The sequence below is a fragment of the Cornus florida genome, unplaced genomic scaffold (genome assembly GCF_030987335.1).
Source record: "Cornus florida cultivar Cherokee Brave unplaced genomic scaffold, ASM3098733v1 CherokeeBrave_3.0.0_Hap2_Chr10, whole genome shotgun sequence".
NCBI lineage: Eukaryota > Viridiplantae > Streptophyta > Magnoliopsida > Cornales > Cornaceae > Cornus > Cornus florida.
The window spans coordinates 104,994,222-105,018,065 of NW_026775580.1; the positions used below are offsets into that span (position 1 = coordinate 104,994,222).

Genomic DNA, 23,844 nt, shown 5'->3' on the forward strand with positions numbered 1-23,844 from the left:
TCTTGGTATCGAAAACATGTGATTATAAAAAAAAAGGTACCATTAGACAACAATTTTTGATTATATATATATATATATATAAATCCTTACCTATGCTCTTACTTTATTCCAGGCAAAGGAAGATAGTCATTGGGTTGGTTAAGAATTAATGGTAAAATATATTTTTTGAAAAAGATTTTCCTTTTTCGGTATTTGACAAATGTTTAAATCGTGTAAAATAATTTATCAAAAATAAATGAATAAGTTAATTTTGTTAAATTTTCATATTTTTTTCTTCGTAAATATTTTATGACAACCAAACATAAAAAATAAAAATTAAAAATTAAATAATATTTTCTGAAAATATTTTACATAAAAAAAAAAGCGGAGCCTTAAATCAACTCAAACAGATGCAAGAATCTGTAACCACAAGAGAGAGTACACCTGAGGGCTTCAATCCCTTCATCTGGGCATGTAAAGACATGGTCACGTGAGGGGTACCGAGTACAGAAATGGGAATCCAAAAAGTCAATTGACATAAACATTGTATTTATCATACAGTGAGTTACACTGTTATTTACTGGGGAAAAAAATGTAGTAATAGTTTTGCTATTTTACTTTTGACAAAAAAATAATAATAATAATAATAATCCTTTCTGAGAAAAGAAAGAAGGAGAGAAGCGCAAGTTTGCCTTTCGCCTTTTCACAACCTATAGTTTCTTTTCAAATGCAACAGTGTGCAATTACAAATCAAGAGAGAGTTTCTGGCTCGGAATTCTCTCACAAAACTGCAACAGAGTGCAGCTTAAGGCCAAGAAGCCAGTGCCAAGATGGAGCGAAACCGTGAAATGGATTCCTGAAAACAGAACAAATATTTGTATAAAAAAGTCATACACTGCTTGATTATTTATCAAGATTAATAAAATGATCAATGAATACACCTGAATAATGTTCCTACTAAATGGCCTAAATACCTCTCATCTTCTTGTTTTAGCTTTGCATCAAAAGGCAATATTAACATACATAACAATGGATGTAAGATTACCTGCAATTGTGTGCAAAAAAATTCTCTGTTCTTTCTCAGTCAGCATGGTCATGAAAACATATAATATTGTTGATAAAGGACCTTTCCTTGCGGTAGCTACGGATGAAGATAGAAAATTATTATCATGTGCGTACTTGCCATTTATTGAATCTATCAGAAGTACAATGCTAAACATTTAAAAAGATACAGCTTAAAATGTTAAATATTTAATGATAAAGCTTAAATAAACAGCAAATCAGCTTCCAGAAATGTTTACAGCCTTTTAACAGAGATAACGGCATTAATCAATACTTACATGACAAAGGATGCTACACAGAAGCAAGTCAATCCAATGGAGAAGTGAATGAAAAAAGTTGGCCAGAAGTTATCCGGATCCAGAAATATTTTCTCAGAGATGAGAGTGGCTACACTTGAAAATAGAAGAGCTATCCAGCCTGAAGGCAAGCAGTTGCGAAACGAAAATGAGGAAGAATCCTGTGGAGAGGCAAAGCACAATGTTAAAATCTGCATCTAAGACATTCAATATTTAAACTCTAGAATATGTGAAAATCCACCAAGGTCAAGAACAAAATATGGCTATCGCAAATGTAAGGTAAAATAATTTTCACAGGCTAAAGTCTAAACTCTAAAGATATACCTGAAAATAGTTCTTGATGAAAACTGCTGAGTAAATAATCCTAGAAGTCATATCTTTATGGCAGTCAAGAAACCATAGACCACAACTTTGATCTCAGCAAAGAAAAACTGCATTGACTAAAAGTTTGAAACATACCATAATTAAACACATACATGTACAGCTGCCAAATCATTCACACACACACACACCCAGTAAGACACTGCCATTATAAAAATTAGCTAAACTAATTTTACTGTTTCAGCAATTGCAAGAATTTCTATAAAACGAGTATGTTTGCATTCTTGTGGACGCGTGTAATTACTAATTAGTTTTGATATTTGTAGAAAAGCTAGAAGCCTAGGATTAAAGGAAAAATCACCATGAATGATAATTCGATAAATTGTGCAAAAAAGAAAAAACAATTTAATATTTCTATAAAACGATTACGTGCATTCTTGTGGATGCCTGTAACTACTAATTACTTTTAATATTTGTAGAAAAGTTAAGAAGCCCAGATTAAAAGAAAAATCACCATGAATGATAATTCAATAAAGAAAAAAACAATTTTATACATTTAGGCTTCGCTTCGCTAGGATAAGGTGGATGGAGTAAAAAAAAAAAAAAGGATAACATTAGTTACGAAAGAAAAGAAAGGATAACTCCATCGTCTACTTTTGTTTTGGATAAGTTTTGAAGGAAAGGATAGTAATAACCTCTACTCTTGTTGTTTCTTACTTGTCAAAAAAAAAAAAAAAAAAAAACCTCTACTCTTGTTTGGAAAAGGTGAAGAAGAGAAAAGAGATGAAACCATCTTGTTCAATTCACTATCACACCCTTTTGCATTTAGAAAAGAAAGTAGAAGATTTATGCATTAAAAAATACCCTCAAAACTAATAGTTCAAAAGATCAATACCTTTTTGCTGTTGCAAGCCATGCTCTCTGGTGGCCGCTCAAGATGTATTAAATAAACCAGTACGAAAGATATATAAAAAATGTCCTAAAACTAAAAGTTGTTCTTATTTTTTATAATTTTAAGGGTACTATCAGTATTGTGAACGTTTCATTAAAAGACTAACGATCTCTCTCTAAATCCTCCCACTTGTGAGAGGATAATGAAGACACTGTTAGAGAGGTTAAGCAATCCCTCTTTATCCCTCTTTTTTATTTTTATTTTTTCCTTCTCCTTCCCCATTTTTAAACCAAAAAAAAAAAATTATGCTAACCATCCATTTCTTTTCCTTCCAATTCCCTGAATCCAAATGAAGCCTTAGGGAATTAAGGAACAACATTTAGGACTTCATAATATCAATGGCTTCTTGCGCGATGATAATAATAATTTTAATCACACAACATAAAGCACCTCTATTGCTGAGAATAAATTATCAAAAGCAAATAATGGTTGAAATAATGTCCTTCTCCTGACATATATTCACCATATAAGGATTACATAGCTCCCTCTATCCATAGAATGACACTGAAAATTTAAAAGGTGCCTTCACTAACTGTAGTTTTGCCTTTGCAACAAAGATATACTTGAAGAAGCATGGTGCTGTTATTATGCTGTCCATTAGTAACGTGACATACAGTGCATGCTTTTTAGGAGATCTTATGGGCCACAGATTGTCTTGCTTATTCCCTAACCAACTTCTGCATATTTCAAAAAAATTTAACTTAAAATTTTAACTAAAGAAAGACCGTGTTATCTGCTTAGTTGTTGCCTATTCGTCTCCAAAATCCTCCTATATTGATCAACCAAACATTTGTACCAACCCTAAACATATTATAACCTACTCATGTTCATAATGAAAAGCTGACTTGAGTCAGATGATCAAGCAATTCTATTGGAAATTAATTGGAAAAGAAAAATTGTTCTATACCATGATGCAAGTATAATGATGCTCAATGCAAAGATCAAGCAAATGAAAAGGATTTCACCATGCTATCATAGAAACCAAAAAATAAAAAATTAAAATAGGCGTTGTCTAGGAAAAGGTAAAAGGATAATTGGAAATTAATTGGAAAAGAAAAATTGTTCTATACCATGATGCAAGTATAATGATGCTCAATGCAAAGATCAAGCAAATGAAAAGGATTTCGCCATGCTATCATAGAAACCAAAAAATAAAAAATTAAAACAGGCATTGTCTAGGAAAAGGTAAAAGGATACTCAAGGAATTCGCAACGATTAGCCCAACTGCACCAGCTGATCGTATTAATAAGACATTCAGTACTATGTAAATTAATGAGAATACAAGCAGGGAATCGTTTGAACGCTTGAGTTGGTTCTCTGTTGCAACTGCATGCAGAAATGCTTCCGATGTTCCTGATGCAAAATCAAAAGGAAAAAATTTCAGTTTCTTTTAACATTATATAAAGGCATGCATTTAAAATACTTTTCTTTATCACAATAATTCCACTTGCCTGAAGGAATTCAAATATGGTAAAAGATTAATTATAAAAAGACTGAACAAAAAAAGAAAAGTTATAATTAAAGATAAACCAACTCCAACACATTGAAAATAGCCCCAGCTTGTAAGGGGACACAATCAGTGATCAACCTCAAATTTTTGTGGAGTATTATGCAGGCTTGTTTGACGTCCTGAGGAAATTCATGGAAATGGTGTTTTACCCAAAAAGGAAGGCTTATTTGAACATTCCAATTGAAATTGAATGAATTAGTTGCATCTAACAAAGAAAAGGAAAATTCCATCAACAGTATCGGAGCCTTCCCTTACTACTACAACAACTACTACTGCTTCTCAGGACTATTTGCAATTCCAGTCTATTGATGCACTTGAGTCAGTTCTAAAGTAACTTTGATGGATACTCTACATGTTTAACAATCTCTCAGTCTATTGATGGATGCACTTAAGTGGGTGCTAAAATATTATAAAAACGAGACAGGTACTGCAAAGCACTTGCAGATCGCAATATGGTGTTTCCCATTATACACAAAAATTAATTCCATAATATAACCAAGAAAAACATAGAAGGCTAAAAAACAAAAGAAGACAATTACAGAGGTGGTCAAAAGGAGCAGTTTCACATATATAAATTTTACTTTCTAGTGTTTCTGATAAGAAATCAATATTCAATATTCAGGTAGACATTAATAATTAGATGGATGGTATAAGATGCTAACCATTCATTGCCAAAGCAATCACATAAACGCAATAACACCGGAGGGCTGTGGACGCTTCTCCATCACTCCATTTTCGACCATACAACAATCTGATGAGAGAGTAAGAATAGCTCGGGCCAAATGCCATAACTACAAGACCTACAAGTATATAATCAAAACTTGAAACCAAGTATAGAGGTAGTAATTGAGGCAAATTATACAATTAGAAGGGACTCTTAAAGATGAATTTGCTATTCAAGGTCATGATTTTGCACTGTCTAGAATAAAATTAAAAGCATAAATATGACAAAGGATTATTATGTGTCCAGACTATAGACATTACTATTTTACAACTAAACTCATGAAAGCCTTACTCAATTTACTAGGATCACCAATAGGAAACATGTTTGTCATTTCTCTCTATCTTAATTCATATTTCCTATTGCAATATAAGCTAATATATGCAAATTCTCAAAAATGTTTTGATGTATCTGGTCAGTCACTAACACATGCCCCGCATAATATGCATCTGGCCATCTGCTACCAAAGATCATCAGGTGATACAGCCTTAACTTGTGGTATTCAACGAACAAAATTCAAACAATAAAATAAAGGAACCTGTTGGAGTGTTGGTTGGCTGAATAAAGCTAATGACTGAAAGGCAGAATAATTTTAGTTAAATTGTAGGAAAATAAAGAATATTTGACTTAGAAATAATACTAGATGATAGATTAAAAGAAAACATTCATTAGAACTTCTTCATTATAGGATACATAGTAAATTGTACACCTCCACTTCCATCGCTTTAGTGGGTGTTTAATATTTCTGACCTTTTAAGTGACTAACAATTAAAGGAATTGTATGGGTAGTTCAACCTGGAATTCAACCCTTCAACAACGAAATCGGGCGCTAGCCCAAGCTCAACCAACATCCACAATATTCATGTGGGCTAAAGTTTGTTCATACGTTTCATGCTTTTGATAATTTATGAGTAAACATTGTTTCCTACACATACTAACACTTCAGAATTTTTCTATAAAGCCACAGGGACCCCGACTGGGAACTAACAAGTAAAATGAAAAAAGTTTTGAGCAGGAATAGTGTTTTCATGGGAAATGAATTTCCCATTCATAACTCACAATAGATGGAGACATAGTCCAGCTCTAGCAGTAATGACGGAGTCAGGAATGTACTCTAGATGGGGTGACTTTAGATTTTCCGGAAGGAGAACCACATAATAACAAACACCAATCATCCTTATTACTTCACTAGCCTCATCGAGAAAGTTATTTAGGGGTTAATATTAGATTTGGGTCATGGGTCTGAGTTTTAAATGAATATAAACTGTAATGGGCATGGGGGGTTTTAAAATATATTTGTTTTCGAATTTTGTGGGCGCAGAATTGGGATTTTTTCCGTAAAGTTGAGTAGTACAGCAGCCTCCACTAGGCCTTTCTTGGCTCTATCCATGTCTACTGGAGGGGAGCAGCTTTCGACTCTATAGTTGGATTTCCATCCAGCAAGCCTAATAGTCAAGGGAATTTACAACTTATCCACCAGCAAAGACTGACAGCTCAATTGAACTACAAGGTTACAGAGACGCGTATTGATCCAACAAAAAAAAGAAAAAAAGTAAACGGCATTGACTATCCTACCCTACTACATAAACAAATGATGAAAAGGAGTTTGAATCATCTGTTAGTTAAATCATAAATTGGGAATTCTCTCCGGTATTTCTATCAACAGTGACAAATTAAGATGGTGGTCATTTCTTGATTAGTTGGTGATACGGTACCGTCTCTGACCATGCCATCTGCATCATATACATTATGACTGTAATCCTGCATATGATTCCAAAATAGTGAGGACTGAAAACAATAATGTGAAAAAATGTTACACATACAATAATTATAAATTTCAAGGAGGCATGGAAGATTCAACAACCACTAGATGTCTTAACCCATTATGGCTACGCTATCTACAGAACCTTTACACTATCAGTATCATAGCATCAATCCCTCGCTATTCTCTGAAATCTCATGGACTTCTTACATTTATCTAGTAATCAGTTCTAATCATCTAGGTTTACTACCATTTAAGAAACATAACACGACCACAATACAGCTTGGTGCAGAGAAATTTTATGCTCTAAAATGGAGACTAAATAAAAAGAATTCATGAAGCTTGAATTATGTGGAAATATTACCAATTAATAAAACAAGCTTCAGAGCATCTGTTAGACTTCTTCCTAACTTCTTGCTTTTCTGTGCGTTTTCTCCTGCCAAGAAACATTAATTTTATAGTGCTGATGAAATTCAAGCATATTTTATGAAGTTGAACCAATAACTAAAGATCAACTGAACAAACTAATGGGATTTGTCCCTTGCATGAGAATAATAAGGCTAAACATTAAGACAGAACAGTTAAAGTAAGACAAAGTACCTTCCAATACATCAGTTCGAATGTGCATGCAGGATACTGTGCAATTAAACTATAAGAAACACAAATACTGTAAATGACACAAATTCTTCACCCTTTATGATAACAAAAAATGTGCACCAAGTTCATGATAGGTCATCTAGTTCACACTTCAAATAAACACGATAAAATAAAATAAAAACTTATTGTCCCTTCCAATCATAAAGTTGCATCAAGGGGTGAATAAGTAAAGTTGTTTCACAGAGAGAGAGAGAGATCATAGTCCCAAAATTTGTTGATAAGGTTGCACAAAATACGCTGGGCAGGGAATCGGTTAAAGATGCCCCAAGGTCAAAAGAGGATATGGATTGTGTATGTGTTTTTTAAGCACGTTCGAAAAATAAGAAAGAACTGAAAATCAAGAACCCATAAGAACTTCGCCTTTTTCTCTTCTTTTTTGTTTTTGACAACTTCCATAAGAACTTCAGCTTGATTGATTAAAAAAATCAAAATATGCGAAAAATGAACCCAACAGTCCTCTCTGAACATCTCACTTTCTCTTTTCTTTCATTTTCCCTCGATCACTGACTCCAATAATGAATGTCCTCTATGACCTTCTAATCTAACCATCTACGCCAAATACTATGTATGGCCCTTGACAATCACTCAATTCAAACAATGAAGAAAAAACATCATCATCCACTACCAAGTTCACCTACCTAAGTCCCAACATCAAATTTCATCTCCTAACCAGAAAACGGACCACACACTGAGATAGAGTGCAGAGCTAGAGGCAGGAGTGGGAGAGAAAAAGTTGCAAGAATGTAAACACTATGCAATCTACAGAACCTGCAGAGTTCTCATATGCTGTCAATCTCTACCTCCTCTCCTGATATTTCCTCATCCCTCTCAGGCAATCTACTTTTCAAAATCTCCTCCGCTATATAGTCACCAGACACTAAAATGGTGTTCCAGTATCAAACTGAATTATAGTTCACTACCCTCTAACAAGTTTCCACCATAGTCCCTAGGTTGACAAATTCCTCTTAAACAACACACGACACGCATATCAGGGTAGAGCAGACCAGGAGGCAGAATCAAGAGTGCAAAATGGGCAAAACAGAGGGTGAGTGCAGAAGCACCAAATTGACAACACATTGTGAATCGAACCATCCATGCAGAAGCATCAACACACAAGAACTAAGGTATCATAAAAGACTGAGTAACCAGTTTGCAACCTTTGTTCATCTACTTGCAAAAATATATGTAGCCAGGTGAAATGAAATAATTTAAAACTGTAAAAATAAGGAAAGACAAACAGATGATATATGAATTCCTACGAGCTAAATTTATCTAGAAAACAAAGAGGAAGTAGGAGTAAACCTGATGCGGACCTTGCAAATGTAGCAAATGAGCTCTCTTCAAATGGAAGAAACACTAACCTCACCACTAAGCTTCCTGAAACGTGAATGACATATGCTGAGAAACATTTAAGTAGGGAAGTCCAGAGCAAGAGTAATTACATCCTTCTCAATCAAAATAGCTCTAGGTCAAAATGAGCTGCATCCATTTCAATTGAAATTGATATTGTGAGAAAAAAGATTATTAAATTTATGACACGGGATTTTTGTACTAATACTTACCTAACTTGTCTACAAGTCCATATACAGCTTGGTTATATGGTGTATCCAACCATACAAGGACTATCTTTTCTCCTTCTTGAAGAATCAACTTCCGAAAAGATTGAAGGGTAAACAACATACACATATTTGACAGCTGCTTATCGTAATCCATTAGATATCCTATTCTGTAAAAGTATATGTTATTGACTACTTTAAACTAGTAATAATGGAAAAAAGATTAAAAAGAAAAACACAGCACATCGCTATAATGCTATCGAAAAAACAAATGAGCAAATTTTGGCATAAAATTTAACAGAAACTCCTAGAAGTGTGTCTAAGAGAACAACATGATAAATAAGTAATGGTAAAAAAAATAGCACTACAATCCAGATATCCCACCCTGCCCAACCCAAGTGCGACTCAGCCCTGTGACAGGCTTTGACAAGTCTTGTTGACTAGACGTGTGAAATGGCCGCAATAGCAATATATGAACATGTGTGTATGTGTCTGTATGATTGTGTGTTATTTAAGAGAAGTTATGGCCTTAGATGATACAGAACAACGAATACTGTTAATGTAACGGATTCCAAATAGTTGGGACAAGACTCTGTTGAGTTGACAGTTGAAGGTGCCAAGTGCTCAAAATTGAATAAGGCCTTAATCTCCCCATTCGGTCAATGAGATCAAGGAGTTTAGCTTTATCCTATTGTTTGACCCCACAAAGAAAATAAAAAAAATAACAATTTAAAATTCATAATGGAAAACCATTTATAGTTAAGGAAAGGTTTGTTTTAGGAAGTTAGTGATGGCTTCTAGCTGAAAGAATAAGAGTGTTGTATAGTTTATGTCACTGTCAAATGGTCGACGAACAGAGCTTTTCATGAAGCTTTGCTCAATCAAGCAGCAGTAGAGGGAAAAAGTTGGGTGTCCACAAAAGTGAACAAGATTGACACTAGATAAAGATCTTAGGAATCCTTCAAACATGAGAAATTCGAAACAGACTTCGTAATTTCACTACATTTTACATATATTTTCATTTTAATGTAAACTAAAGCTTTTTCTTTTCTTGTTCTTTTGTTGTAATAATTACAGTATATTTGTCAATGGAGGTAATGATATTTAATATAAACTCAAGTATACCTGAAAGGGAAGAGATCAGAACTTTGGAATGCACGAGAAAGAAGAAAGTATCCCCAATAACCAAAGAACAAGCAAGCTCCATAAGCAGTTTGAGTTAATGCAAATACAATCGCTTTCTCCTGCAAGCCCATGTTTAGATATTGATATTAGCATCTGTCTCTAAGACATATTTTTTGTAAACCATCAGAATTTAACAAAAGAAAATCTTATACCCATTCCGCATGAATTACAAGGGGAGAAAAGAAAAAAAAAAAAAAAAAAAGGTTGTATACCAAGCCCATGATCTACAGCTTGCAAGGTTGTCCAGATAAAAGAATATATAAATAGAGGACTTCAAGATCATGCAGGCCAAACAACAGAAAAATTGTCTTCAATTCAGTGCCAAAAAAAATTTCCAGATGTAGAGCAATAGAAGAAATCAAACAACAAGAATTATTTTCATTACCAAAAAAGAACACAAGAACCAACTTCATTCCAGTGCAAAATAAAATCCAAATATAGTAAGAGTCAGGGAGAATGAAAATATCATCAAATTCAACTTGAGAGTAACAATAAAGACAAGTTAAGAAATCACAAGTTTCTAGATTAGCTTCCAAGTCGATTGTAAAAGATAAGATTCAAGACCTAGGGTTGAAAATGAGATGAGCTGAACCAACTATGCATTGCTGAGCTCGGCTAGACTAGACTCACCTTATGTGATGCTTGAGCTCAACCTAATTTTAGCTCAAGTTCAGTTTGGGAAATTTACAGGACATTCATGCTCGGCTCATACACGTCAGATGATCAAACAAGTGCGAACACGTGGTCTAACAGAAAAAAGTAGCTGTCTCTATAGAATAAAATGCTGTCAGCATGCATTATAATTTTTTAAGTAAAACATAATTCGAAAGGTATTGATTAAAGTAACATCTTGTCCCCCTCAAAATACCATCTAAAAAGGTCTAAATTCTCAAAAAGCCATTAAAAGTGCGTACGTGAAGGCCTTAAAGAACCTGCCAAGCTGCCTGAGCTCTAGGGTTGATTTCCTGGCAAGCCTGAAGGCTGAGCTTGAGCTCAGCTCATTCGTACTTATGAGCCAGCCCAAATGTTCTCTTGATGAGCCAATATCAAGCTGCCCACCAGTTGCTCAACTCATTTAACAACCCAAAAAGATGTAACAATGTAAGCCACAAAGCTTGGCAACATAAGCCGCTTGAACTTCATACCATGTCAGTTCGCTTGATAATGAGGATGTAGGTTGTCATACAGCGAAAAAGTGTAGCTGCAGTTTCAACCATTAGCCGCAGTTTGAGGAGGAGCAAGTTCTGTGAAAGAATATAGAAGGGTTCTGCCAATAGCTCCACAATACATGCAAAACCTGCCAAAATAAATGAACCAACATCAAACATGAAGCTTTTTGATAGAGTAATAGTAACATTAAACGAACATTCATTCATTTAACACCAAATGAATGATGTTTAGATCTCCATGGTATGTTTGCTCAGACAATGACATTTGATGCATGCCAACTCCAGCTGTTTTTACAAAAGTATGTCGGCACAATTGCCAAAAATTTCAATATATATACACACGCAGATGCACCATTTGATACTCAATATGGCCCCATCAGCTATTTTTGCCGCTCATAAATGAAATTTATAATAATACATCTTTCAATAATATAAATAACCTAGCCTGTACTACACTAGCATTAAAGGAGTGTTGAGCATAAATTAAAGATTACCGTTAATCAAGATAGCTTGCGCATAGGGACTAGAATAACTTAGGTCTTGCCACCAAAAGACAAATACACATGCTGCAAGTGTGATAATTATTCCCAATGGGAGAGTCATCCACGCTATCTTCAAAAGCTTTGCTACATTTACTCCTGTTGAATCATCATCACTGCAACAAAAGAAGTAAGAACAGAAGCCCTTTTAAGATCAAACTCAAACATAAAATACCGAAACATATGATTTTATAAATGAAAATGTCGAGGTTTCCTTGATTAGCCACGTGTCAAAGAGATAAATCCCAAGTGTTCATTTCATTCAAATCAAAAACCATATTTAGTCAGATTCAATATATTCTAAAACAAATAAAATGTTAGAATGTTAATCCATCCAGAAGGAGATCCATATTTTAAAGTTGGTTAGGGATCTACATATTACATCTGTTTTACAAGTTAGCTACCTTACTTTAAACCTAGAGGTCTCAACCTCGGCTTCTCGTGCATTTATATTCTCACTCGAGCTTATAGGAAACTCAACAAAATAAATAAAGAAAAGACTAGTCACGAAAATCCCTTTACAATCAACCCTTCTTTGCCATGTGAACAAGGTCTTAGTATGCATGGGCATTCTGGGCAGATAGCAATAAGTCATTGGTCGAAGGATTTAGACAAGCACAATTGATCGTAATTTTAGTTTTTTTATTTTTTGAAGTTGGATTTAGACCAAATGTTTTTAAACTATCAATGATGTAACTTTAAGCCCAAACAAAAATCCTGTCCAATGACAACTTTAGAAGCATCGCGGGTTTTAGTCTAGTGGTATCTCCTCAATTTCCAAAGTGAGAGGTTGAGGGTCCAAGTCCCCGTAGAGACAGAGTGTGCAAGTGACAGTTGCAAGGACAAGTTACAGCAAAACCGTAAGACCAATCAAATAAGCAGACAAGTAAAACAGTTGCAACAGCAATGTAACAATAAGGGAAAATACTTATATATATATATATATATATATATATATATATAAACCAGATAAGGGAAATAAGTAATTGCATTATAAGCATGAGGCAGTACCATCTGATGTCCACCCTCATGCATGCTCGCCGGAAACCCTCTCGGCTAAGAAATAATACACAGGTGACAAACAAATGAAATTGCACAGCATATAGCTACAGTGGAGAAAGGACAAGAAAAATGTGAGAATACAGCTTGAACCACATATTTTCGGAAACCACTAGAAAATAGTCCAAACATAAATGAAATATTAAAGAAAATTAAATTTATTACGTGCAAGACAAGTAAGCTTCAAGCCTCCACTTCTTTCAACAGGGTGAACTCCAACATATAATGAAAAATAATAACAATAACTAATTAAAACATGATAACCTTAGATAAGAAAACAAAATAATATTAATCATGTCTTGTAGAATCATTACAATGAGCTATCAGAGCTATCAGGCATCAGCTTAAAAAATCAAAGATAGCCCAAGGTTAATGAACAAAGTATATTGCATTGCAGACATTTTCTGATAACTCATAAACATCTCAACTATCTAGGACATACATTGTAGTCATACTTAATTTTCCCCATATGTATTCTAAAGAGGGCTGTGGAGCTAGGTTTTTTGAGAGGCTTTCAGGTGGGCAGGGATGTTGCTAGTCAACTGGAGGTTTCTCATTTGATGTTTGCAGATGACACTATTGCGTTTTGTGATGCGGATGTGTCCCAGCTGAGGTATTTGAGATGCATTCTAATTTGGTTTCAAGTTGTTTCTGGCCTTAAGGTTAATGTTGAAAAGAGTATTCTTGTGCCTGTTGGGGATGTTCCGGAAATTGAGTTGTTTGCTCACATCCTTGAATGTTGCACTAGCTCTTTTCCCATTTCTTATTTAGGATTGCCTTTGGGTGCCCCTTCGAGATGTGTGGGGAGCTGGAATCCGGTTGTGGACAGAGTCGAGAGGAGGTTGGCGGGTTGGAAAAAGCAGTACTTGTCCAAGGGGGGTCGGGTTACCCTGATTAAGAGCACCCTTTCTAGCCTTCCTACTTACTTCTTGTCTCTGTTTCAGATTCCTACTTCAATGGCGAGAGAATTGAAAGATTGCAGTGCAACTTCCTTTGGGGGGGGGGGGGGGGGGGAAGGTGAAGAGTTCAAATTTCACTTGGTTCGATAGGAACAAGTGTGTCGTCCAATTCGGTTCGGAGGCTTAGGGTTTTGGAGGTTGTTGCCTTTTAATAAGGCTCTTCTTGGTAAATGGCTCTGGAGGTTTGGGATCGAGAGGCATTGGTTATGGAGGAAAGTTATTGCTAGCTAATTTGGGGAAAGTCGTGGTGGGTGGTGCTCCCTGGAGATGCGTGGTCCAAGGGGGGTGGGAGTTTGGCATTTCATTCGGAAGGGTTGGGATGATTTCTGCAAGCATGTTCTATTTCGTATTAAAGATGGAAGGAGGATCAGTTTTTGGATGGATCTCTGGTGTGGGGATCTCCTTCTTGCTCTCGCGTTCCCTCGCTCTATAGTATTGCTTTTCATCGACAGGCCATGGTTGTTGACTGTTATCATCTTGATAACGGGAGACTTTCTTGGGATGTTCGTTTCAGGAGACATTCTCAGGATTGGGAGATCGAGGATGTTTCTCGTTTTCTAGAGCTGTTGTATAGCCGGGTGATTTCTTTTGGGGGATCGGATTGGTGGTTCTGGATTCCTACCTCGCATGGCCGTTTTGAGGTTAGGTCCTTTTTCAGATGCCTTTCGGTTGGTCATAGAGATCCCTTCCCTTGGAAGTCTATTTGGCGGTCCAAGGCTCCCCGCACGGTCGCCTTTTTTGCTTGGACCTCTGTTCTGGGTAAGATTTTAACCCAGGATAATCTGAGGAGGAGGAATCAGGTGGTGGTCAAACACTGTTACATGTGTTTGTGTAATGAGGAGTTTGTTGATCACCTCCTTTTACATTGCAGCATGGCCAGAGATTGTTGGGATTTGATGCTTCGTTTATTTGGGGTTCATTGGGCCATGCCTTTTTCCTCTAGAGGGTTGATTGAGGCTTGGAGAGGCGTCTCTGTTGGGGCTGGCATTAGGGATGCTTGGAGGGCTACACCGTTTTGTATCTGGTGGTGTATTTGGCTTGAGAGAAATAGGAGATATTTTGACGAGAAAAAAGAAGTCCGTTTCTATGCTTAAGTTCTCTATTATTTCTACTCTTTTTTGTTGGGTTTCAGGGAGAGATTATAGATCTATGGAGGAAATTATTATTTTTTTGGCCTCTCTGAAGGTCTAAGGCGCCCTTTGGCCCTTGTGCTCTTTTTGTTTGTTTCGCTCCCCTTTTTTAGGGTTTTTAATAAAATCTTACTTATCAAAAAAAAAAAAATGTGCACAAAAGTTGCACCCCCCAAAACAACACACACACACACAATTCTGATGTACACACATAATAAGTAACAAAAATCATAAAAAAGGGGAATTAACAACTCAAAAACTCTGTTCACAAGCATCAATAATAGTTTATAACAATCCTCTTTTAAAGGGAAAAAATAGCATTGCTGAACACCCCCGATAAAAATAAATTTCGTTATAATATGGACTAATGAGTCTAATTTAATAGCAAAAACTAAAAAATGGCTGAGAAAGTATATCAGCAACAATAATATCAATAAGAATGGTTACCGCGTAGTCTTCTTCAGTGAGGTGTCTGACGATCCATGAATTGAATATGAATGGAATACCCCTTGACAGGAACTGCGTAGCTATATTCCCAAAACATATACATTACACAAGTTTACATACATGTATATATGGAAAGAGATAGAAAGAGTGAGAGTTTTAGAGAGAGAGAGGGAGGAGAAAATGCTGAAAGTGATATAGAAAACTAACCCAGTAAGTACTTGAAAGTGCGAGAGAGATTTGTGGTGCGATCGCCATATCCGATCATCTGAGGTCGCTCTATAGAGGCCTTTGACATCTCTAATGTTTGATGGATCGATTGAAATCATGAATGAATTCACTAAACCCTAATCGAGAAGTTATTTAGACAAAAACCCATATACAGAGGCACAGAGCCGCCTTTCATGATGAACTCTGTTTCGACGTTTTGGCAGGACAGGCCGATTCGGCCAGGCCGATCCACTCAGGAACATTCTATACGCGTAGACATCACCATGTGAGTGGGTCGACGTCGATCAGGCAGTCTGCGAGACCAGCACAAAAACCTAACTTTCAACTTGAAAAAGTGTTCTAAAAATATACTCCGTACTTAATTTTTAAAAATTGTGCCAAAACACTTCCTAATAAAAAAAAATCTTGCATAAAGTAACGTCGTAATACTTATTTAGGTTAAGTGTAAAAAAAAAAACTTTTGATATATAGGATTTGTGCAAAAATAGTCTTTACTTTTTAAAAATGTACATTTCAGTTCATAAAATTTTAAAAAGGTAAAAATAAGCCCCTTTGATAACTTTTTTTTCAAGATTGACATAAAATAAATTCAAAAACCCTATTTTGCCCTTGGTTAAGTGCAACAAAAAAAAACCCTCTACTGTCGATATAATGCAAAACAGTCTCTATGTGGTATAAAACCCCATATACTATCAATTTGGTGCAATTACTCCTTGTTTGCATAAAAAATACATTAATACCCTCTCTAATATAAATGAAATAATATTAAAAAAAAATTAGGCAATGTAAAATTACCATTTTAGATAATTTATTCTTTTCTTTTTTCCCTTTTTTTTTTTTTTAATGACACGATGAGTTAACTCCATTCATATAGGGTTTGTGATGTGGCTTTGTTTGATGACACATTGAGTTAACTCAACAGATTGATGTTGAACTTTGGCTATGGGGTTGAATTGAATGGGCTGAATAAACGTAGTGGTGGTGGTAGTGAGGATGGTGGTGGAGCGTAGGAGTCTAGGAGAGAAGGGTAGCATAGAAAAATAAAAGGGCAAAATAGGGTTTTGAATTTATTTTATGTCAACTTTGATCAAAAAGTGGTTAGAGGGGCTTATTTGCATCTTTTTTTGAATTTAAAATGCACATTTTTAAAAAGTATGGACTATTTATTCACAAACGCTATATATCATGTTTATTTTTTTGCACTTAACCCTTTAATTTATATTAGAGAGGGTATTAATATCTTTTTATGCGAATAAAGGGTAATTGCACCAAATTGATTGTATAGGGTTTTTTTTATACCACACAATAACTGTTTTACACTATATTGATAGTAGAGGGGAATTTTTTGCACTTAACCCTATTTATTTTACCATTTAACCCGCCTTTCAAAATTTTCTCTCGCCTTTTCAATATATATATATATATCTTTATATATTCCGATAATAGTGTATTGTTGTCACAATTATCATATTAATGTGCAATATATCATATCCATGAAAATTTTAAATCCTTTTATAATTATATATACAAAAATTATTCTCAATTAAATTTTAATATAGTTATGAGCTTTCATTAAGTATATAATTAAATATACTTATTCATTATATATAAACAATATACATTTAATTTTAAAAACTTTATAATCTGCAATAAATTTTCACAAATATATATATATATATATATATATATATATATATATATAATTCTTTACATAGAAGCAAATGGGTATTCAAATCAAATCATAATAAAACTACGTTTTCAATTAAATCTAACCATTAAGATCAAAAGATTGAAAACAACAATAATTTATAAAGTGCAGAAAATATCCTTATAATATGCTTATAGTGCGTATCACACATTTCATATACTAAATGACAATTTTCGTCATTTCATAAAATGATGCATTTTTAAATAATATGTAAAATGTGTATGTAAGAGCAATTTAGTCAAGTTATAACTTAAATGTGTTAGGGACTTATTTGCACAAAATTGAAATTTTAAAGTATTTTCTGCACATGAGGGGTGTGATGAATATACTATAGGAGTGTTTTCTGCACTCAACCCTTTATTATTATTTTCATTTATTTGTCTGTTACAAATTACAATTATTTAAAATAAATAATTTCTAACTTCAAAGAAATGAAAAATTAAAATATCAAAACCAAAAACAATTATAGGGGTAAAATTTAACAATCATAAAATTAAGAGCTTAGTACTCCTAAAATAGCTTAAAATTGATTATTACCACCAAACGATTTTAACCCATATCTCTTTTTTGAGAACATTAAATTATTTATGAAAAATAAATAACTAATGAACCGTTAAAGACTCAATTGAAGAACAAATCAAACTTATAAGTTATAAACCAAATAATAATATTACTAACAAATATGAGAATAATAAAAACACCAAATAACTTCTTTTAGTGTTGTTGTCATACACATATTCTGTCAGGTTATTCTATAAAAATGTTCAAAATTTATGAATATTGTTTTATTAAATTTTACAAGTAATATTTATTTAGCATTTATTATTTTGACTTCCTATAACTGTTATATATATATATATATATATATATATATATATATATATTGTGTAAAATTGTTGTGTCATCATGGATTTACACAAAAAAAAAAAAAAAAAGAAGATTATTTATTTTTATTTCTAACAAATTTTTATACCGTTTGTGTAAAAATATATCCTCCAATAATAACTAATTACGTGTCATGTCAGGACCCCACATAACTTTTATAATCTACTTAATATATGTTTGATTTGGTAATAAAATGAGAAAATGGGAGGAGAAAGAAAATAAGTTAATGTGGCTATGTAAAAAGGTTATGTAAAATATATAATAATTTTACACATTAAAGACTTTTTGACATAGAAAAAAAAAAATTGTACATCATACGTGATCGTGTATATTTTATACAAAATAATATTTTAACATACTACTAAGGATGCTTTAATTTGACGATGTGCTCACTTTTCTAGTAGTGGCAATATTGACTTAAATGTCATAAAATGACAAAATTTTCTTACCATAGTATGAAATGACAAAAGAATAAATTATAATGACCACCCCTAAAATTCTAAATTAATAAATATTTGTAATATAATATATTATTATAATAGGATAAAAGTATTACTGTCTTTTTACATTTAAAATTATCTTCCAACCAACTAATGAGTTCAAAAGAAAGCAAATTAATACCAATTTATTCAAATTTGATGGGATGTAAGTATAATTTATCTTATTTAATTTGATTCAAAATTTAGGGGTGACAATTCGTATTTCCGAGTTATAATCGTATCGTGTCTATTTAAAGGTATTCTGTTAAATAGCTCAATCCGAACACAACCCATTTAATAATCGTGTCAGGAACTTTCGACACTAACCCGACATGTTTATTAAACGAATTACGCTTATAACCCGTTTAATGACCTGTTTAATAAAATCAAATATTTCATTATTTAAATTATTAATAATACTCGATCAAACATTAAATACTGAAAAAATATAAGTTTCAATCCAACCAAATTACTAAAAATAAATTATAAGATACAAGTTTAGATAGTTATTTTTGAACTTAAATATAAATTTGCTTATGAGAAGAATAGTTAAACGGGTATAAACAAGTCGAACCCCTTAACCTAAGTACGATACGATTAACTAAACGGGTTAATCGTATCAACCCGTTTACAATCCGAACACGTTTAAGGTCAATCTAAATCCGTTTAACTTGTATTGTATCCTAGTCATTTTGGTGAGTCGTGCCAAACTTTGCCCACCCCGTCAAAATTGAATTTGGTTAATGAAAAATGAATTTGGTTTTTGACATTTTGTCTAAATATCCTCCAAGACTCCAACTGTAGTCAACGGCGAAGCGCGTGCGAAAAAGTTTGTGGGGGCCAAACGCGTACAATTCACACCCACACCACACGCAGAGATTTCCTCTTCGTTTAAATGTGAATCCTAAACCCAACTTTGATTCTCGCACCTTCAATCTCTCACAAATGGAGAGACGCATGAAATTTAGTTTCTCTCTCTATTTGACTCTCTCTCTCATCAACCTCGCAATCGCGGCCTCCTTCTCTCCGATCGACCACTACCTCATCGACTGTGGCTCAACTGAATCCACCACCGTTGACGTCGACAACCGCCGTTTCGCCGGCGATTCGTCCGATTCAGGCTCACACTTTCTCTCCGCAGCTCGAACGATCTCACACAGGGACTGGAATCCACTTCCGAATTCGTCCCCAATTTACCACACAGCTAGGGTTTTCACAAGGCCTTCAAAGTACGTGTTTGAGATCAGAGACAAAGGAACCCACTTGGTACGTGTTCATTTTCACCGATTCCATTCGTCGAATTTCGAATTATGTAGGTCTCAATTTCATGTTTTGGTTAATGGGTACGTGCTATTGAATAATTTTACTGTTGAGAACACGCCAAACCCTATAATTAAGGACTATATGATTTGGGTTGATAGTGAAAAGCTTGAAATTAAGTTTTTGCCATCAAAAAGATCGAAAATTGCGTTTGTCAATGCGATTGAAGTGATTTCTGCACCAAAAGATTTGATTGCCGATGTTGCACAGTTTGTGGGTTCTGAGAAAATTGAGAAAATTAATGGGCTGATGAAGAATTCATTTGAAACCGTACACAGGGTTAATGTGGGTGGTCCCAAAGTGACCCCATTTAATGATTCCTTGTGGAGGACTTGGGTTCCTGATGATGAGTTCTTGAAATTTAGTGATGGGTCAAACAAAGTTTACTTTAGTGGTCGGATAAAGTACCAAATGGGGGGGGCAAGTCGTGAAGTTGGGCCAGATAATGTTTACAATAGTGCACGATTGATTCAGAGTTTGAATGATTCGATTCCGGACTTGAATATTACATGGTCGTTTCCTGTGATAGAGGGTTATAAGTATCTTGTTCGATTACATTTCTGTGATATTGCTAGCATTTCACTTGGTCTGCTGTATTTTAATGTTTATGTGAATGGGAAATTGGTTGTTGAAAATTTGGATCTCACCTACCAAACGAACCAAATGCTGGCTTCTCCTTTCTATGCTGATTTTGTGGTTCATGGTGAAAGCTCTGGGATTTTATCAGTAAGTGTGGGACCTTCTAATGAGAGCATGTCACATAGTGTTGATGCTATTCTCAATGGGGTTGAGATCATGAAGATGAATAATTTGAAGGGCAGTCTTGATGGAGAGGTCTCAGCAGAGTCAATACTGAAGAGTCGGCCTAGAAGAAATATTGGGGTTTTAGTGCCTTTGATTGCTGGCATGTGTTTGGTGCTAGCTGCATCCGTGGTCATGCGAAGGAGAATGATTGGGGTTAAAGATTCTGTGGCATGGTCGCCATTACCTGTTGATCTCTCCAAAGTAAATTTGAAGAATGGGAATCAACTGTCATTAGGTAAAGTGTGATACTTCTGAAGTATTAATGGCTTCTTGTAAGATATAAGTTGAGCGTCATCAGAGGAAGGATGCGTTGTAGCCTTTTGTAGTATGTGTGATTGATGATCATGATTACTATGTATTTCAAGCCTCTAAAGAAGATTGGAAACTATATTTTTCACCTATCGTAAGTTTTACTGTTGGATTTTAGTTTGATCCACAAATACTGTCCTGCATCTTTCCCCTTCCCCGGTTGTTAATATACATTTCTATTAATGCTGAAGTACTAGAGTAGTTATGTGAGTTGAATATTTGCATTCATTTTAGAAATCAGGGCATCGGATTATCATTGCTTTTGTCTGTCTTGTTATAGTTTGATTGGGTATTACATGATTGAACCGAACATGCTATTATATAATTCTGCATATGGCTGACTAATAGAGCATGCTGATTTGATGGGTGAATTCCTCTCAGTTGAATCAATACATTCATTTAAGTATCGCAACTTTTGGCTCGTGAAGGCTTATTCCTGATAATCTAATTAGAAATCAATGTGGTTTTTTTTTGTTAGTTTGCTAAAAAGAGTGCGATGAAATTGGATTTTAGGAGGGAGTATGGTGTTGCAAACTAACATTACGAATTGATGCAGTATTGCAAAATTTGGATTTTGGATTGAGAAAGATTTAGGTTACAATTTATCAGGTTTTGTAATGGCTATACAATATTTTTCAATTTGCATTGCATTGTTTGAGAAGAAATTTTGCGTTCCCTCCAAATGTGGAGGCAAGAATGAAGTGCTATTCTGAAGATGGAATTGTTAAGCCTTATGTGTTTCCAGTGGTGTGAAGCCCAAGCGATAGGTTTGACAAATCTATAAGGGGGAGATAGAGAAACCACATTTAGATTGAATGAAACTCCAAGAGGGTCGCATAGAGCAATGATTGGGAATTAGTGGAAGCACAAGCGTTTTGGTCCAGCATGGGGAAGGGGGAAAGGGAAACAGAGGGGTGGGTGATGAGTAGAAAAGGAGCCAGACAGCGAGGCAACCCATCTTCCGTGCCCCGCCTTTTATTTTACACACAGGGGGAGGGGGAGGGGGAGGGGGGCGGGGTTGGGAATTCAAAAGAGAGAAACATCGATTGCGGCTCTTCATTATATGTGATAGTGACTTTATCTCGTGGAGTTATAAGATGGTTTGGGCGGTTAGGTATTTATATATATATAAGTTGTCCAGACTCGGTGATTCAATGTGTTAAAAAATTGAACCCAGATATATGTAGATATTTTTCCAAACTGAACCAAAGGTTAGGTTTTTTTCTCTGCTTCTCAATGTTTTGTTAGATTTTGTTACACTTGCTCTCTCTGTACCTAAATTATTGTTCATCCTTTTCAGATTTTCTCTCCCTATTTTTTTTCTTGTCATCCTTATCATAATTTCAAAACTACTCATTTTGAAATTGTGATTTTATCATCAGCTTTGATTTATTGCATGATAATGATATTGGTTGTTTTGTTTAATGTGTAAGTATGGTTTTGATGGCTATTACCTTTGATCCGTATTAGAGAATTAGCAATTCAACAGCCAATTATTTGAAATTTTAAAATTGTGATTTGTCGTCTTTGTTTTCTCGTCTGATACTATATTTGGTTGTTCAGTTTAATGTATGCGGTTTGATACTTTTCCGTTGATCAATAGTCCATTATTTATTCTTAGCAGAAAAATTCCTTATATGGAGAACATGGAACATAATGTCACAGAGTTGATAATTTCTAAAGGCAGATGACAGATGCGGTAATTTTGATAAATTGTATTGTGTTTTTAGAACCTCGTATTGGTTTTTAGAACTCTTTTAAATAATTAGACTGATGTGTGAGAAGCAAATAAATTCCAACCTCCTTATACACGACAAGGTCTTAAAATAAAGGGCAAATTTCACGAAACCCCTAATAATATCACTTTTTGTATCAAATACCCCCAACCTACTTAAAAAAATCTCAACACTATGAATATTGATCACATTGCACCATGTCTGTAATAAAAGGACGAAACTACCATTCAGATATACCAAATTAATTAAAAAAGCCAAAATAGGTATTTTACCAATTACTAAAATACCCTTAGTGACATTTAAGTGTCACCAAAGTACAAAACGACCGTGTTTTGTGTGTATATATATGTGTGTGTGTGTGTATATATATATATATATTTTGGCACTGAACAGTCGTTTTGATCAAACCTATCCCACGAAATTCTTTATTTGGTTGGTATATATGTATATGTATATGTATAATAATGAATCTAAAGGGGCGATCAGAGGGATGGGAAGAGGTTGACAAACACTTGCGATATGAGGGATTGGAAGGTTTGATCCATCGAATTCAATCCAGGCATGTATGTTTTACCCATTTCGCATATCTACGGGGATGAGATCACTACTATTGTGGAGTTCTCTAACTGTTACCTCCTATTTAATGTTGTTCAGGTCAATTTCGATGTGATTGTCACCTGGGTCATTGAATTTCGGGTTCCGGTCGGTGTCGAATTCGACGATGAGGAGGGGGCGACGGTGGGGACGGTGGCGTTGGAGAAGAGGCTGAAGTACTGGCCGGAGATGGCGCGAAGGGGGTGAGGTAGAGTTGGAGAGGACGAAGGCGAGGCCGAAGCAGGGACTGGAACTGACCTCCGGCAAGATAGAGAAGACGAAGGTGGTGGAGAAAGAAGAGATGATGGTGGAATTGGAAGTGAGTTTCATTGGGATTCAAGATCGGTGGAAAACTCGGCCGATTGAGAACTGGTTGGAGTCGTTCGTGAGTCTGATGGTGGAGGACTCGAGCCAAGCGTTGTCGGTGAGGTTGAGGTTGAGGTTGAGCTCAACGGTGGCATTGAAGGAATTGAAGAG

The 23,844-nt window shown here is 34.8% G+C and overlaps 2 protein-coding genes across 4 annotated transcripts; one reads left to right on the forward strand and one right to left on the reverse strand.

Annotated features, from left to right (window-relative positions):
- Nucleotides 1–494: 494 nt before the first annotated feature.
- On the reverse strand, nucleotides 495–15,867 carry LOC132276673 (uncharacterized). Of its 3 annotated transcripts, XM_059778222.1 has the most exons (15): nucleotides 15,512–15,867; nucleotides 15,305–15,384; nucleotides 12,721–12,815; nucleotides 11,665–11,825; nucleotides 11,147–11,298; nucleotides 9,942–10,060; nucleotides 8,823–8,986; nucleotides 8,563–8,637; nucleotides 6,968–7,039; nucleotides 4,783–4,920; nucleotides 3,808–3,963; nucleotides 1,662–1,714; nucleotides 1,320–1,498; nucleotides 1,025–1,120; nucleotides 495–835 (listed from the first exon to the last, which is right to left on the reverse strand). In XM_059778222.1, the coding sequence occupies exons 1-14, from the start codon at nucleotides 15,597–15,599 to the stop codon at nucleotides 1,060–1,062; spliced, it is 1,593 nt and encodes a 530-aa protein (XP_059634205.1). In that variant the 5' UTR covers nucleotides 15,600–15,867; the 3' UTR covers nucleotides 495–835; nucleotides 1,025–1,059. The 3 variants fall into 3 exon arrangements, with proteins under 3 accessions (XP_059634205.1, XP_059634206.1, XP_059634207.1); XM_059778223.1 differs by lacking the exon at nucleotides 12,721–12,815; XM_059778224.1 differs by lacking the exons at nucleotides 15,305–15,384; nucleotides 15,512–15,867 and adding an exon at nucleotides 12,934–13,760.
- A 3,622-nt stretch (nucleotides 15,868–19,489) lies between these two features.
- LOC132276674 (probable receptor-like protein kinase At5g24010) lies at nucleotides 19,490–21,227 on the forward strand. The gene has a single exon (XM_059778225.1). It carries the CDS (start codon nucleotides 19,550–19,552, stop codon nucleotides 20,972–20,974), a length of 1,425 nt encoding a protein of 474 aa, XP_059634208.1. The 5' UTR covers nucleotides 19,490–19,549; the 3' UTR covers nucleotides 20,975–21,227.
- The last annotated feature ends 2,617 nt before the right edge of the window (nucleotides 21,228–23,844 follow it).